This window comes from Hippocampus bargibanti, linkage group LG06 (genome assembly GCF_051943395.1).
Source record: "Hippocampus bargibanti isolate YZ-2025 linkage group LG06, ASM5194339v1, whole genome shotgun sequence".
Lineage (NCBI taxonomy): Eukaryota > Metazoa > Chordata > Actinopteri > Syngnathiformes > Syngnathidae > Hippocampus > Hippocampus bargibanti.
This window is the reverse complement of record NC_142739.1, coordinates 22,244,182-22,261,290: the sequence shown is the minus strand read 5'-3', so window position 1 is coordinate 22,261,290 and position 17,109 is coordinate 22,244,182. Positions and strand designations below refer to the sequence as shown.

The 17,109-nt window shown below is 38.4% G+C and overlaps 1 protein-coding gene and 1 long non-coding RNA gene across 4 annotated transcripts in view; one reads left to right on the top strand and one right to left on the bottom strand.

Annotated features, from left to right (window-relative positions):
* Positions 1–7,768: 7,768 nt before the first annotated feature.
* The window catches only part of epb41l4b (erythrocyte membrane protein band 4.1 like 4B), a 32,598-nt gene continuing 23,257 nt past the window's right edge, over positions 7,769–17,109 (bottom strand). The window contains exons 16-24 of one of the 3 annotated variants that reach the window (XM_088998744.1): positions 14,901–15,040; positions 13,293–13,408; positions 13,060–13,179; positions 12,915–12,967; positions 11,340–11,492; positions 10,642–10,762; positions 10,228–10,361; positions 8,554–8,665; positions 7,769–8,475 (exon numbers count right to left, since the gene is read on the bottom strand). In XM_088998744.1, the coding sequence (XP_088854870.1) occupies positions 8,602–8,665; positions 10,228–10,361; positions 10,642–10,762; positions 11,340–11,492; positions 12,915–12,967; positions 13,060–13,179; positions 13,293–13,408; positions 14,901–15,040 (901 nt within the window). In that variant the 3' untranslated portion in view covers positions 7,769–8,475; positions 8,554–8,601. Of the gene's footprint in view, positions 8,666–10,227; positions 10,362–10,641; positions 10,763–11,339; positions 11,493–12,914; positions 12,968–13,059; positions 13,180–13,292; positions 13,409–14,900; positions 15,041–17,109 lie in introns of all 3 variants that reach the window. The other 2 variants (XM_088998746.1, XM_088998745.1) reach the window with 2 other exon arrangements.
* Positions 13,295–15,678, top strand: LOC148896810 (uncharacterized). The gene is made up of 2 exons (XR_016115301.1): positions 13,295–14,491; positions 14,926–15,678. It is a non-coding gene; the product is annotated as an uncharacterized LOC148896810 (long non-coding RNA).

The following is a 17,109-nucleotide window of genomic DNA, read 5'->3' as shown; positions in this document are numbered from 1 at the left end:
TGGGTTAAGGCAGAGATGTCAAAGTCATTTTTTGCCGTGGGCCACATTGTAGTTATGGTTTCCTCTCGAGGGCCGTTATGAATTAGAATGTTTCATCCCCTGCACATATTACATATAGAGCGTACAACAACTTAATGAATAACTAGTTTTCAAATCTGAAGTCAAGAATAATGACGGTTATTGTGGCTTACATCAAAAAATATGACATTTTGGTTAGGATTTTAGCAAGCATCATGGAATTTCACAACTTAGATTTGCTTTTGCGGCCCAAATAAAATGATGTGGCGGGCCGGATTGGGCCTCCGGGCCTTGACTTTGACACCTTTGGGTTAAGGGGAGAAAGAAAAAAAATCACTGTTTTTTATTTATGCTAAAATCCCTAAAAGTAAACAGTCAGAATTTTGTAGTTTATTTTTGACAAGTAATGTTCTGAGAATAAAAGTTAAAATATGGTCTTGAGTCATTAAAAAATAATAGTGTTTTCACCAAACATGGTACAAGAATAAAGTTGACATTTCAAAAGAACACTGAAGATTTTGTTTCCCCCTTAAAAATGTAAAAAAAACTTCCATGAATCAGATTACCATTTTGAGCAATGAAAAAAAAGACCAGATGACAATATTGAGTATATATTGTATATTAGGAATATCACGTTTTTTTAGGACTACAGTATTTTATTCTTTTCAGTGTGTTCCCTCCCCCCCACTTATCCCTACCCATTGTCGACCATGTTTTAATCACTAATTTGTTTCGATCATACTCATGATGTGTTTTGTATTCACCTCCAGTGTACACTGATTGTATTAGAAGCGTTAGTGCATGAAGAAGTTAGCAGTCAAATCTTTCAATGTTTACACAGAGGGGCCCATACCGATGTACTGTCAATCCATGTTCATAAACGGCACGGCAGTATGTGTGAATGCTGGCTTATGTTACACTGTGAGTCGCTATCGAGCTTCACTTGCATTGGAGCTACTGAGAACAAGAGTGGGCGAAGAACCATTTGGCTCATTTTGCCAATGGGGATTGGATTTCCCATTGCAAATGCATTTTTTTTATGTTTCACTGCATCCAAAAATAAATAAAAACATTGAAAAATAGTCATCAACAGTAATAAATTATAAAAACTGTTAACTCATTCACTGCCAGACATGTGTCCACTCCAGTGCAAGGGTTTTAATAATAATAATAATACTTTTGATTTGTAAGCGCCTTTCAAAACTCTCAATTGCACTTCACAGTCACAGGAAAAGTTTTTCTGTGGGTGAGCAGCAGCAGTCATTGTCACTGAAATTACATACCACAGAATATTGAGTTTTAGGATTACATAAACATTCAATAATCAGTAAGAAACCTTAGACTCTCTTCTTGCATCAAAAAAAGTTAATTCCGTAATTATATGCAACTGGAGTTATATGAGCTTGAAATGAAGGTGGCTGTCTAAAATACAATGCAATACATATATATTGGTTTATATATCGCTTTAACAACAGCTGAAGCTGGAAAAAAAAGCACTAACTGGAGAAAAGGCAAATGCTGCCCCTTGTGGATGGGAAAAAACGGTTTCCCATTGGAAATGCATTTATTCTGTTTCACTGCACCCAAAAAATAATAAAAACAGAAAAATAGTCAACAGGAATAGATTATATAAAAACTAGATTAACTCATTCAATGCCAGACGTGCAAAAATGTGTCCACTCCAGTGCCAGGGTTTTGGTCATTGTTACTCAAATTACAGGACCCATAGAATATTGAGTTTTAGGACTACATAAACATTCAATGCAGCGTAAGAAACCTTAGACTCTCTTCTTGCATTAAAAAAGTTAATTCCTAAATTATATGGGCCTGGAGTTATATGAGCTTGAAATGAGGGCGGCTGAACAAAATACAATGCAATACATACATATTGGTTGATTTCGCGCTTTAACAACAGCGGAAGCTGGAACAAAGCGCTAACATGGAAAAAAGGGGAAATGCTGTGCCCTTGTGGAAAAGAAAAAAAAAACATTGCTGGAGGCCACGGCCAGTACTTCATCGGCACCCAAGCAAGAAGAAACAAACCCCGAATAAAATTGGGAATGGCGCTCTACGTCATATTTTCAATTCCCGAATAAATTCAGGAATGGCAGTGAATGAGTTAAAAAAAGACTAACATTCTAAAGGACGTGTTATTCAATGGGCATTGTGGTGGAATTATTTATTCTTTTCTGCAGAGGATAAAGAATATATGCCTGGGAGTATTCTTTTCTGCATTGCATTGGTTGACACTTGTGTTTGGATATCAGTTGGTCAAAGGTTTCCAATCACGTTCAGATTCCAAGAATTGAAGAATGGACCTAATGTCAAATTTGTCATTTAATCATGTGCATGGATCAAAAAAGACTTTTTGCCCTTCATTTTATTTTTTGCACTTATCTAAAAAATGACCAAGATGCTGTTTAACCACTCTTGTTCTCATTGGCTCACTTAATTTGGAGTGTGCTCTACATAATTTGTCGCCAATGCTGTTATGCCTTTTGTTGAGGGAGTTAAAGCCAAGCTCCAGTTGTTTGTAACCTTAGCGCATGTTTCCATTCGCCAAGAGGATTTTACTTTTGTGTCAGCGTCTCATCTTACGGAGTGAAGCTTGAAAATAATCATTTTTATGAGACATGTCTCCACCAGATGGCATACATTTGCATTGTGACTTGATGTTTTGTGTATTTAGTAGGACTGGAAGGTCTTGCTGAAAAATAAACATTGTGAAATTTGCACCATTTTGACAAGTGTTATTTACGTTATGTTAGATAGGGGACAGTGACAATTTGGTGGCCCGAATGCTAGATTGAAAACTCTTGCTCATGGTCCCCGGGTGATTACATATACAAACACACAGACACACACACACACACACACACACACACACACACACACACACACACACACACACACACACACACACACACACACACACACACACACACACACACACACACACACACACACACACACACACACACACACACACACACACACACACACACACACACTCGGGGTGTTTTTTTTCCACAGAGAGGATAAATGGTGAGAACGGAAAAGGGGAAGAAAAAAAGGAAAGCAGACAAAAAGCATGTTACGGCCCCCTCAGGGAAGATGTGCCATTGTTGTAATTTAATATGAGCGAGCACCCCACCCTGCCTGCTTAACTCCATCAAACCCTCACTCACGCTGAATCGTACACGCAACACAGCGACTTCATGTCATCCACATGGATAATCAAAGCATCTCTCTAGATTAGATAAATAATAATAATACATTTAATTTCTAAGCGCCTTTCAAAACTCTCAAGGTCACTTTACAGTCACAGTACAAGTTTTTTTCTGTGGGTGAGCAGCGGCAGCCACACGTTCACTCAACCTGGAAATACTTCAAAAAGATAGCCAGCTAGCTAGCTCGCGATTATAGAGCAAATAGATAGAAATAGATAGCTAATAGGTAGCAAATAGATAGCTGATAGCTAGTGAATAGATAGCTGATAGCTAGCGAATAAATAGCGAATAAATAGCTAATAGCCAGCGAATAGATAGCCATAAGCCAGCGAATAGATAGCCATAAGCCAGCGAATAGATAGCCATTGGCTAGTGAATATATAGCTAATAGAAAACAAATAGTTAGCTAATAGCTAGTGAATAGATAGCCATTAGCCAGCGAATAGATAGCTAATAGCCAGCAAATAGATAGCTAATAGCTAGCAAATAGATAGCTAATAGCGAGTGAATAGATAGCTATTAGCCAGCGAATAGATAGCTAACAGCTAGCAAATAAATAGCTAACAGCCAACAAATAGCCATTAGCCAGCGAATAGATAGCCATTAGCTAGCGAATAGATCGCGAATAGCTAGCTAGCGGATAGATAGCTAATAGCTAGCGAATAGATAGCTATTAGCCAGCGAATAGATAGCTAGTAGCCAGCAAATAGAGAGCTAATAGCTAGCAAATGCTGCTGTGAAATGTAAATTTCTCCACTGCAAGACGAATAAAGGCAAATCCAATCCAAAATGTTTCTTGGATAAGAAGCGAAACGTCCGACACCTTCAAAGAAGTACAGATGACGGCTGAAGAAACCCTTTCATCGATGGACCACTCCTGTACGATTGAGAGCTTACACAGACGTATTGCACTATTTTTTTTATTAACCGATTTTGCACATTTACAGTATACATTTATATTTTATTATGCTTAGAATATCTTGTTTTTCTATCCTTTCACCCCCATACCCCATCCCCTTTCAAATTGCTGCTGTGGACAGCAAATTTCCCCATTGTGGGACGAATAAAGGTTTTCTGATTCTGATAACACAGCAATTGCAGTCATTAACTGCTTGATATACTTGACAGGCAGGTGGTGCGGAGGCTGCTAAATCAGTTATATTCTTTTCCATTAAGGCAGCATTCCATCAAAGGGCGGGTAAACCAAGCACACACACACAAATATGCACGTGCAGGGCGAGGCTGATCAACATTCCCGTGTGCACAATCACACACCACAAATGCCAACATGCTCTTTTCAAAATAATGATGACGTGTTTATCATATAAACACATCATCATTATTTTTGGTTCACCTAGTTGGGTGACGTAAAATGACGAGAGGGGCTACAGATGTCAATTGTATAATAACTCACGTTTTTGATGTAGATGTTAATAAGCAAAGTGGGAGAAGAATGAGAAAGAGGCGTTGTTGCACGATTCTATGCCCAACCAGTTGTCTCGCATAATTACTTGATGACCACAAGAACAATTATACATCTGCAAAACAAACATCAACAATAGGTAAATGTTTGGCCGTGGGAAAATATAAAACCTGGCAAAATGATGACGCTATAATCCAGACTAACGCTTTAACTACATTTGTTCCTTGCTAATTTATTTATTTGTTTCCAAATCTTGGAGCATTTCTCTTGGCTTCCCTGCTTCCAGTATGTCTGTGTAAGCTCTCAGTCATACAGGAGTGGTCCATCGATGAGAAGGTTAACTAAAATTTGCTGGTAGTTTTGGCCCAGTATGTATCCCTACTGTCCAGACGTGGCGGTGCCAGACTCTGCTATGATAGGTCCCTGCTCGCAGGTTGGGGGGAGCAGAGGACTATTCCCTGAGGCTACACTGATTACTTCTATTGTCCTGCCTGAATATGGGGTCTACGACTGGCCTGATTTGCTCTGGCATGACCTCGTCAGCATAACTAAGCCTATGTGGTCTAAGATTTCTGTTTTACGAACGATCCAAATTGAACCTCACCCCACCATGGCGGTTTAGTCAAATATTTTGCTGTTTTGTTAACATCGCTTCTTTTACTCCCCTTTCAAACCATCTATTTTCTTTCACTAAGCTTTTAACCTCACTGTCGTCAAATGTGTGGTTGCTAGCTTTTAGGTGCATATGTAATGCAGATTGAGGCCCACTAGTATTATCGCTGCGATGTTGATAGTCTTCTTTTGAGAATTTTAGTCTCCCCAATGCATTGCTCTTTACAATTTTCATTTTTACAATGTATTGAATAAAGTCAAAGTCAGCTTTACTCAACTACATTACTTTGTTTTTCATTTGGAAGCCTATCTTTTGGATGCACTAATTTTCGCCTTAAAGTGTTTATGGGTTTGAAATAAATCGGGATTTCTCCACTGTGAGACTAATAAAGGCAAATCCAATCCAATCCAATTTTGTGTTGCCAAATGACTCTTTGTAGTTTTTCAGAAACCCCTGCAATGTAAAGTACTGCTACTCCTCTCCTTTTAGTATCTTCAGAATGTTTGGTTTTATTCCCTATTACTTTCTTTTGAAATTTGTTAAAAGACCACTGAGGGTAACCACAGTTTGAGTGCTCAAGTATGTGTATGCGGTTGGCAGTTTTTTTTAATCCCGCATCCAATCAGGTTCCAGCTTCTGCTGTTGCCATGCCACACAATTCTGCCCAACACTGTAACTAAACTATATTATACTGACAATGGGGCTGGTTCTTCAAGCAAATTTAAAATTCATCCTCACAATAACGTCAACATTTAACTGATACAACTGACTTCGATAAAAAAACTTTTATCGATCGGCACGTTTCAATTAACACGCTTAATAACCTTTAGCATACGAGAGCAATATATTTCAATGTTTTTGTCCAATTGGATACATATTGCTTTGTATTTACTGATATCACATTTTTTACAGTGACTAATACTTACAGTCTCTGAATTGTGACGTTGAAGTGGTGGTAATATCTCATTCAAATCCCAGCAGAAGTGATTGGCCTGTAGCATCAGCAAGCAGCACGACTCAAGGGTGTTTGTTTGACAGTTGTTGATTAGAATCTCGGCTACGGTGTCCGAAATTAACTTCACGTGTTCCAAAAACACGTGTGAGTGTTCTTAAGTTTATTTGTATTATTACGTATAAATTTATCCAAAGATGTACGTGGTTGTTATTCGATAAAGTTGGCTCGGAATCCAGGCTAATCTAGTAACTTTAGCAAAATTCCTTTTGTCGACGTTAAACGACGACACAGACTCGACTGCCTTACTCGCCTGCCAACGGGGCACATTTGTCGCCTCCTAGTGGACACTTTAAGACAGCAATTCTATTAAAAAAAGCCCATTTGGACTAGAGGTACTGCTGTACTACTGTATTATTAATGAACAGCATAGCTCATTTCATTTATTATTCTCAGTAATGTGTTGTCTTGCAAAGCACCCATTAAACTTCGAAACTATCATTAATCAAACTATCATTAATGGTTATTTCAGTTTTTAGATTAGATTAGACAAGCCTTAATTTGTTTTACAGTGGATAAATGTACATTTCACAGAAGCAAAAACAAAATACAGGAGGTGTTGTAAAGGCAGCCACTCTCACAGCGCCATTTTGAAGTAAAAAACAAATAATAATAATACATGACATTTATAAGCGCCTTTCAAAACTCTCAAGGACACTTTACAGTCAAAATGTATTCACTTTGGTTTAGTTTTGATCTAAAACCGTATTATTTTTACAAAAACAATATAAATGATAAATCACTATTATATCACTTTATTTTAAATCCCCTGAATATGACTGTGACAAATGATATTACTTTTTTGTTTGTCTAACATATTTTCCGGTGTGTAAGGCGTGCCCCAAAGCCTTCATTTTCCTCAAAAGATGACCCCACGCCTTATACACATATGTGCCTTATATGTGAAGTAATATTGACCCACCACAGGTCTCGCAACGACTGTCAGCAGCCAGCGACTCCATTTCCCCCTGTAGAAGAATTTGTGCGTAAACGCAGCATCTACTGTAGCGCCATATAATGTTGTGTGTCTTATACATACGTATTTGGAAAACCTTTATATGCATTTATATACTGTATTATATTTTGAAAACTGTTTTCATTCATTAAAAGTGCGCCTTATATGTGAAAAAAGTTTGAAAATGTACCATTCATTGGGGGTATGCCTTATACTCCGGTGTGTGTACTACTGTCATTGACTTGCAATATCTTTTACATAGCTTGTAGGCAGCTTTTTCTTTTAATAGTAACAATGGCTTTAAATGTTTACTCAACCATTGACATAAATATTCCAAGTTCTTATTGTGCCGGTCCCAAGCCCGGATAAATACAGAGGGTTGTGTCAGGAAGGGCATCCGATGTAAAAGCTTGGCCAAAACAAACATGCGAATCAAAACTCTGAAGATGGAGGACTGATTCGCTGTGGCGACCCCTGACGGGAAAAACCGAAAGGAAAAGAAGAAGAAGATTAATATATACTTTATTAAGTTAAATAACTCCTTCCATTCTTCCTAAACAAAACAACAAATAAATAATGTGATGCTTGTATCGGCAGTTTCCCATTAAAAATGACCTTGTCTTTCTGAGCGCAAAAAAAAACATGAAATGAAGAAGTACATTTCAAAGAATCAAGTGCACACTTTTTTGTTTGCTTAAAAGGAGCATGCAACACAATCTGCACAAAATGGCTTGCACTTGAATTTCTCACGATTTCAATAATAAAGGTATTGCGCAACACCCCCAAATCCCAAGATGTTTTGAACAACTAAAAAGCTGGGAAAATATTCGGAAAGTTCTTTTTCGTTCATTTCTGAACATGCCCCAGTCCACAGTGAGGTCCTTCACAAAGGCATGCTTGGATTCATTTGAATAACTCATCTCGGGATGAGATGGATATTGAAACTGAGAAATCCCAATTTTTCTATCCATAGAGCATACGCAGAAGACAAAGGTTGAACTTTAGACATAATGTATGTTTGATCAAACTTCCATCTCATGCCTCAGAAAAAGATGAGCTGTTATTCCTTTAGAATAAGTGAGGTACATTCAAGTTGTTGAAAAATAAGCGATAAAAGTCAAGATAAAAGACCCTCTGTTGTGTACATGCAAGCAGTAACAGTCCCATTTCTTGTTTTAAGCCACTTCGGATTCCCTCTGAAAGTTTATATGTCGTCTATCATGTCTGTTAGAGTAGAAAGTGAGCCTTGTTCAGCAAAAATAAAATAACATGAATTAAAATACACAAAAATGTGCAGCTAACCCCCTTCCAGTCTTCCTCTTTCACGTCAGGGTGTAAAACGGTGCACGCTTAGAGCTCGGTCATCAAAAGGGCTCTGAGGATCTTCTCTCTGTCCACCCTTACGTCTTCTCCACTAAAAACACAAACACACAGACGGGATTTATGATTGATTTATGATGATTAGGTAGATCTACATTATAAAATGATTTTCTGAAAACGTTAAGTTCACTTCATCACATCTCACCAAATATTCAATATCCCGATAAGTCAATTTCAGGCTATTGACTAAAATACAATTCAGCACACAAGTGGAATGACTGTTTTAAAAGCGATTTTTCCACCACGGCCTTCTACTGCTGTATGGCATTTAATTTCACGCAATTACAAAGAACATATAATTTAAAAAAACAGTTTATAGGTCAGGATTATGCATGATGAGCCCGTGATGAGAAGAAAGGAACGTCAGCGCAAAGCGGCGATGCGAATGTGGAACTGTCACTGCTTGGAATTGAAGCGGATTTACGTGAGACAGGAGATGTGAGACAATCTCTATTTGTCAATGGATGCTACAGGTTTGTGTTTGCTTTTAAAACTTAGCTTATAGCAGACGTTCACATTGCACCTCTTTGATCCTCTCCTCTTTCATCTCAAACTGCTTCATGTAATAAAGTGTTTGTCTTGTACTCAGACATCATAAAGTACATGGGGGGGATTCATTAATGTCACACAACTGTGCATGTTTTTAATGTTCCTGTTCTGTTTAGTATTTTGCTTTGTGTTGACTATTATGTGAAGCGCTTTGTTACAGCTGCAGCTGTTGTGAAAGCGCTATATAAATTAGGATGTACAGTGAGACCTTAACTTACAAACACCTTATCTTACAAACTTTTCGTCTTACAAACGTCAAATTTATGAAAATTAAACCTTATAATAAGCACTATTTTCATAATACACACCCACCACGGCTGGCGGAGTGATCTTCGGCGGAAGCACACGACCAAACAGCACCAGAGGTTAAGTTACCAACAGTCCTTATGGAAGGTGACTCTCCTTCCATAAGCCATCAACGACCATCAAAAACGTAAATAAAACTTTATTTTACAGCACAGTTTATTTCTTTAATTACAGTCCTCATGTAATGCGCCTCTCTTTCCAAACAGCAATTCCCTTTGACCTTCGACCTCCAACGAACGCCATTCCATCAAGCCATAAATGACCATCACAAATGTACATAAAGTGACTTTATGATACAATGCAGTGTATTTCTTTCTCTTTTTATACATAGAATAAGGTATGTTGTGTGTAGTTTTAAGGCTTATTTAGTTGAAAAGTATATTTTATGGAAACCCGGGAACGGATTATTCCCATTTTAATGGTTTCCTATGGGAATTTTTTTGAGATACACACTTTTCGCCTTACACACAGTCTGGGAACCAATTAAGTTCGTAAGTTGAGGTCTCACTGTATTGTATTGTGTGATTAGTTTATTGGCTTTCTTTCTGCTGTGTGTAACATGGCCACCAGAGGGCAGTATAATACACAACTACAATTTTCAATTAAATAAATAAATAAATAAATAAATAAATAAATAAATACATCGTACAAGGAGTACATGAGACTTTTAATAAGGACGACAACAACAATATTGAAAAGATACTCAAAGGCTTTCTGCAAATGACAAGACGAGGGTGTTACCTGCCGTGATGGGCCGCAAGATAAGGGACTACGTGAGGGAGAGGACTACAGTAGCACGAAGGAGAGAGGTGGGGAGAAGGCAAAGGGGACACACAGCATGGACTAGATACTTCTAGTGCTGGCACATTGTCCACCTGGAATGTACATGGATAATAATAATAATAATAATAATAATAATAATAATAATAATAATAATAATAATAATAATAATACATTTAATTTCAAAAGCCATTCAAAACTCTCAAGGACACTTTACAGGTGTGTGGATGAGCAGCGGCAGCCATTCGCGCCAGCGTTCACTCTACCCGGAAGTAACAGCAGCAAAGTTGTGAAATGCATACAAACACACACAGACATTCTTCATACTTTCTTCTCCGTGATTGATTTTCTTGCGTTTAATTGCATGTATGTTACCTGTGGGTAAATGGAGGGCTGGATCTGTTTGTCCAGTGAACTACTGGAGCCCGACTTGGTTGTGCTTTCACAGGAGATGGCTGCAAGAGCTTCTGGAAGGTTGTCTTCATCCTCATGGTTACTGCAGTGCAAAAAGTGACCAAAAATAAATAAATATGTACCCCAAAGGATTTGAAATATTTTATAGAGCACTAGTCTGCCAGCATTATAAGTCATTTGTACCTTATTTCACCAAATCAATTAACTCATTTACTGCCAGACGATATGCAAAAATGCGTCCACTCCAGTGCCAGAGTTTTTGTCATTTTCACTCAAATTGCAGGACCCACAGAATAATGAGTTTTCGGAGTACATAAACATTCATTGCAAAGTAAGAAACATTACACTCTCTACTTTCATCAGAAAAAAATAGTTAATTCCTAAGTTATATGGGTCTGGAGCTGTGCTTGAAATGGGGGTGGCTGTACAAAAGGCAAATGATGCCCCTTGTGGGAGGGAAAAAAATTGCCAGAGGTTTGACCAGCACTGTTTCGGCACCCTCACAAAAACTGAATAAATTTGGGAATGGCAGTTAAACCTACTCGTGTACTTTTGTCCATTATTACACTTCCATTTGAAAAAAAACATGGAAGAATCACAGATAGAATTCAAGTGTACCTGCGTGAAGGCTCAAGTGCACTTGAGTGACATGTACATACAAGCTGAACTGTCTGACGAGACGTTTCCTGCGGTTGGTGCACAAGCCGGATTGAGGATGGAGATTCTCAGACACAAAACGGACATCCTGTCTTTGCGTCATTTTATCTGCAGGCAAACTGGATGCTGATGAGTCTTGAGAGGAACTGTGGTACCTGTCGACAGCATTTGAGGACAAAGAGTATTGACCAATCATTCATTACTTTGAGTGTTTGTCTTGATTTGGGTTGCGGGTGAGCCAGAGTCTATCGCGAATGATTTTTCAATTTAAATCACAGGAAACATGCACAAATACTGAAACTGACATCTACACCAATGGAGAGGTTTCAATTAACCTAAAACAATTGTTACTGTCGTGATTGTACATTGTGTGATTTAACTCATTCACTGCCATTCACGAATGGATTCGGGAATTGAAAATATGACGGAGAGCACCATTCCCGAATTTGTTTAGTTTTTTCTTCTTTGGGTGCCGATAAAGCCCTGGCCATGGCCTCTGGCGATGTTATTTCTCTTCCACAAGAAGGCAGCATTCTCCCTTTTTTTCCATGTTAGTGCTTTGTTCCAGCTTCAGCTGTTGTTAAAGCGCTATCTAAACCAATATGTAAGTACGTATTGCATTGTATTTTGGACAGCCGCCCGCATTTCAAGCTCATATAACTCCAGACCCATATAATTTAGGAATTAACTCTTTTTTGTGAGGAAAGAAGATAGTCTAAGGTTTCTTACGCTGCATTGAATGTTTATGTAGTCCTAAAAATCAATATTCTGTGGGTGTTGTAACTTGAGTGACAATGACAAAAAGCCTGGCACTGGAGTGGACACATTTTTGCACATTGTCTGGCAGTGAATGAGTTAAAAAGTATTTTTTAGAATATTTGAATACATTGTATACTGCTTCGTGTCATAAAGTGTTTGTCTTGTACTCAAACATCATAGAGTACATGGGGAAAGTCGTTAAGATCGCACAACTCTCCATGTTATCTATTATGTGAAGGGCTTTATTACAGCTACAGCTGTTGTGAATGAGCTATCTAAATTCACACTTGTTTCTGATGAAAGAAGACAGTCTAAGGCACATGTGTCAAAGTCAAGGCCCGGGAGCCAAATCCGGCCCGCCACTTCATTTTATTTGGCCCGCAAAAGCAAATCAAACATGCAAAATTCCACGAGGCTTGCTAAAGTCCAAACCAAAATTTCAAATTGTCTCATGTAAACCACGCAAACATGCATTAATTTTTGACTTCAATTTGTTTTTATAGTCCTGTAGCGTTTATTATTTTGCTTTGTGTTGACTACTACGTGAAGCGCTTTGTTACAGCTGTAGCTGTTGTGAAAGCGCTATATAAATAAGGATGTATTGTATTGTACATGTAAAACATGTTCTTGTCCCGTGACTGTAAAGTGTAAAGAGAGTTTTGAAAGGCGCTTAGAAATAAAATGTATCATTATTATTCTAATAACAAAAAAAAAAACAAAAGAAAATGGTCAGACAAAATAGAACTCAGCATCCTATCTGCTCTTCACTTTTGGAACAAGCATCAAGCAAGGTCGAGCAAAAGAAAAACAAAACTTGCCTATCTTTGAGTTGCACATCTGAGTTCTTCGCCCTTGGACTAAGTGGACCATCCTATTTGGAGGCCAAAAAGAGGATACAAATGTCCAAATAAAAGCACTGTGAACAAAATACTAGCCGGAAATCACGTGCTGTATGTTACTTACCCTGAAAGCTGCTTCCATCTGGGCCTTCAGAATGTTACACTTGAGGTGGTCTGAAAGCAGAGCCGGGGAGGAAGTGGTAGAGGGATGGAGAGACTTTTCGCAGAGTTGCTTCTCTTCTCCCTGCAGACGTCACATATTGAAGAGGAACAAGATGAAGAGAATGAGGCCGGACCGGAATCGTCTCATCTTATCAGCAGAGGAAGAAATTCAGTATGTGTGGAAATGTGTCTGACCTTGTTGTCTATGTTGATGAAGAGCGATGGCCATGCAGGACACTCGCTGTCCACGGCCTTGCGGAAAGAAGGGGACGTGTGCAAACCTTCTCCGAGACAAGGTGATGCTCGACATTCTTAGCGGAGTGAAGAAAAAAAACACGGTAAGTGGTCCATTGTTGAGTACTGGTATATCTGCACTTTGAAATCCTTTAATATTTTGAAAACATGCATATTATATTTATTGAAGAGCGATTGGTGCGAATGTGAGCATTAAGTACAGTTGATTTGGAACAAAAATAGTCTACCATTAATCGTGATGCATTCTTTTTCTCTCAATATATAAACTCTTTCCCGGTCAGCAGTTACAGGGTGCATGAAAATATGTGATTATCTTTTCTTTCTTCCCCCAAGGTCATCTTCTCAAGTACTTTGTAACACTTGCAATAAACAATAAATCTACCGGTTTTTACAAAATACAAAAATATATGAATTACTGAACGTTCGTTTTGGTTTGATAGGTTAGGTTTATGATGAATAAAATATTTGTTGCACAGGTGTCAAAGTCAAGGCACGGGGACCAAATCCGGCCCGCCACTTCATTCTATTTGGCCCGCGAAAACAAATCAAACTTGCGATTCCACGAGGCTTGCTAAAGTCCAAACCAAAATATGAAATTGTCTCATGTAAACCACACAAACATTCATTATTTTTTATTTCAAATTAGAAAACTAGTTGTTCATTATTTTTTTTTGTGTACACTCTATGAAATATAGCCAGCAATATTGCTATATAGCTAATAGCTATCGAGCTAGATAGCTGGCCAGTATCTATTGTTCACGTTTGGTATCCTAAGGACAGGAAGCCATAAATCCATAACTGTGCTAACCAGTATTAGCATGTAGCTACACTGAGCAAAGACCTGCTGCTATAGGCGATGACACTATTTTTACCTAGTTCCTCATCAATCGCGTTCTGTTTAGCTGGGTCGATAGTTTTTTGCGTCAAGTGTACAGATGGCTTGTGCGGGTTAATTGTGGAGCCAGATTGATGGGATATTTTAACCTTGCTGTCTACACTCTGCCTTTGAACTATCAATAAAGTCGAAACGAGTAAAAATTTCACAGTGTTATTTCTATTCATTTTCTCACTCTCTGTCTGTCATATTTTTATTTGCAGATCTGTGTTTGTGTAACCCACTCCCTCCTCATTCATATGTAGTAAGTCATTTGTTTGGGTTTTGTTTTTTACGCAAACAAATTCGGGAATGGCGCTCTACGTCGTATTTTCAATTCACGAATACATTTGTGAATGAGTTAATGGCATCATGTTTTGACATTATTACACACAAACCTGGCATTTGAGCAGGGGTGTGTAGACCTTTCACACCCACAATAGAGGCATCGTGTATTACAACACAAAGTGGAAATGAGATTCGTAACTGCTGTTGTACCTCACCACCCGTGGCTCGATTTACAAGGAACGGCATATAGCTGTATCAAGGGAGTGTAATATCCAGTGAAGCGGAAGACTTGTCTATCAAGTACATTTTGTTGAAGACGGATGGCATCTAAATTCTGGATGCATAAGCGGTTTTGCAGAGTTGCATCGTGGCCTTTTTATACTCACTTATTTTGTTGTGTGTGTGGCAAAGCGTGTCCTGGCTGTGCGTGTGACGGCGGTGACGGCGATTGACCTTTCCGGAATATGACGTCTCGTTTTCTTCCACACTGTGGTGATGGTCGGAGGCGGGGCCACTCAGAGGGAAGCTGAGGAAGACATGACACATCAAAAGCAATAAATCCTGCCAAAATGTTTTCTTTTGCCTCATTATTGCGCCATCTATTTCTCGTTCCATAAAACATTCCTGCTGATTGCCGAACATTCTCAATTATTCCTGTTTGAAATTTCCTTCACATGACAAAATACATGATACACAACTTGAAAACTAATTTATTTAGTGATTTTATTTTCTTGATTTTTCTAAGCAATATGGCAAAAAGCCTATTTATGAATTTATAAAGCCACAATGGGATTCCAGCTCTGCCCACTATCACAGCACATTATTGTGACAGTACATGTAAACAGCTGGTTGGTAATCAATAAATGTCATTCACAATATCACGGCGAACTATATAATGACATCAAGCAACAAGAAAAATGCAGCATCCTTAAAGAAGCGTACAGTATGAGCATGTTTGGACCCTTATAACCTCTGGAAAATGACGCTATTCAAGTGCTTTTGTCATTTCATAGCTTCCTGCAATCACAACAGAGACAAATGCAAATGCAAAAACAAGGGTGGGGTACCTCTTTTTTCCCCCATCAGGGGCCATTTCAGTCCTCTGGAGACCATTATTTTGAAAATCGTATCTTTTATGTAAAAAATAAAAAAAATAAAATAAAATAAAATAATAACTCCCACCCAAAAAGAATCTCTGTTAACATGGAAAGGACATATTTTGTAATTCTGTATGTGTTAGATGTGATTTTTTTGGGGGGTGTCTGTCAAAGGACAAAATATACTTACTGTCAACGTTGCTTTTTGTCCATTCAAGTGTAAATAGATTTGTTCATGTTTTACATTTAAAATGATGTCTTATGTATGGACCAAAAAAAAATCTGGATTAAATGTCATAGTCGAACAACATTGCTCGCCACAGGTTCCCCATCACTATTATAAGAAACTATCCAGTTTTTTTAAAAAATATATATATATATATAAATGGGATATAATTGCACCATTTACAAGCAAAATAAGTCAATATTATGACTTGTTACATTCCGGAGGCGTCGACTGGTCCCACAATGTGGAGATGTGATGAAAAATGTAGAAAGAGCATCTTTTTTTAATGGGCAGTTTGTCAGTCCAAGGTCAAATTAGAGGTCAAAGTGTCGTCATGACCTTGTCCATGTGCGTGACACTGATGATGGGTGCGTAGTGCAAGCTGCTGGTTCGTTCCGGGACGACGGGGTGACCGGACACGGGACTGGTGGAAGTAGAGGAAGTGGCCCCAACAGAAGGCCTGAACCCACACATATGGACACGGACACATGGACACACAGGGCAAGCACACACATGTACAGAATAGATGAGATGCATGACATGAAGTGAGATGAAAACACAGATATGACGGTACAGTGATACCTTGTCTTATGAACTTAATTGGTTCCCAGACAGTGTGTAAGGCGAAAAGTGTGTATCCCAAAAATTAATTTCCCATAGGAAACCATTAAAATGAGAATAATCCGTTCCCAGGTCCCCATAACAATGTTCTACTTTCTAATTTTCTAAGCCTTAAAACTACGCAAAATATACCTTATTTTATGTATAATAAATGTGCTATGGTATTATAATTAAAGAAATAAACTGTACAGTATAATAAAGTTGTTTTATTTACCTTTGTGATGGTCGTTGATGGCTTGATGGAATGGAGTGGCCGGTTTCATCAGCATTAAACACTTGATGAGGAACGTAACCTTCTTCTTTCACTATCTTGAGGAATGATGCCTTGTAGGTGCTTTCTCTGCTATCATTTTACCTTGTTCCTCATCAATTGTGTTCTGTTTAGCTGAGTTGCTTTTTACATCAAGTGTACAGATGGCTTGTGCGGGTTATTTGTGGAGCCTGATTGATGGGAATTTTAACCTTGCCGTCTACACTCTGCCTTTGAACTATAAAAGTTGAAACGAGTCCAAAGTTCACTGTTTTCTATCCACAAAATTTCACTGCTTTCTATCCACAAAACAAGCCGGCTGCCATTTTCTTATGATGAGAACGGGCTCGTTCACGAACGACACATCACTCATTGTGGCAGCTCTGTGTGTATCCCGAAAA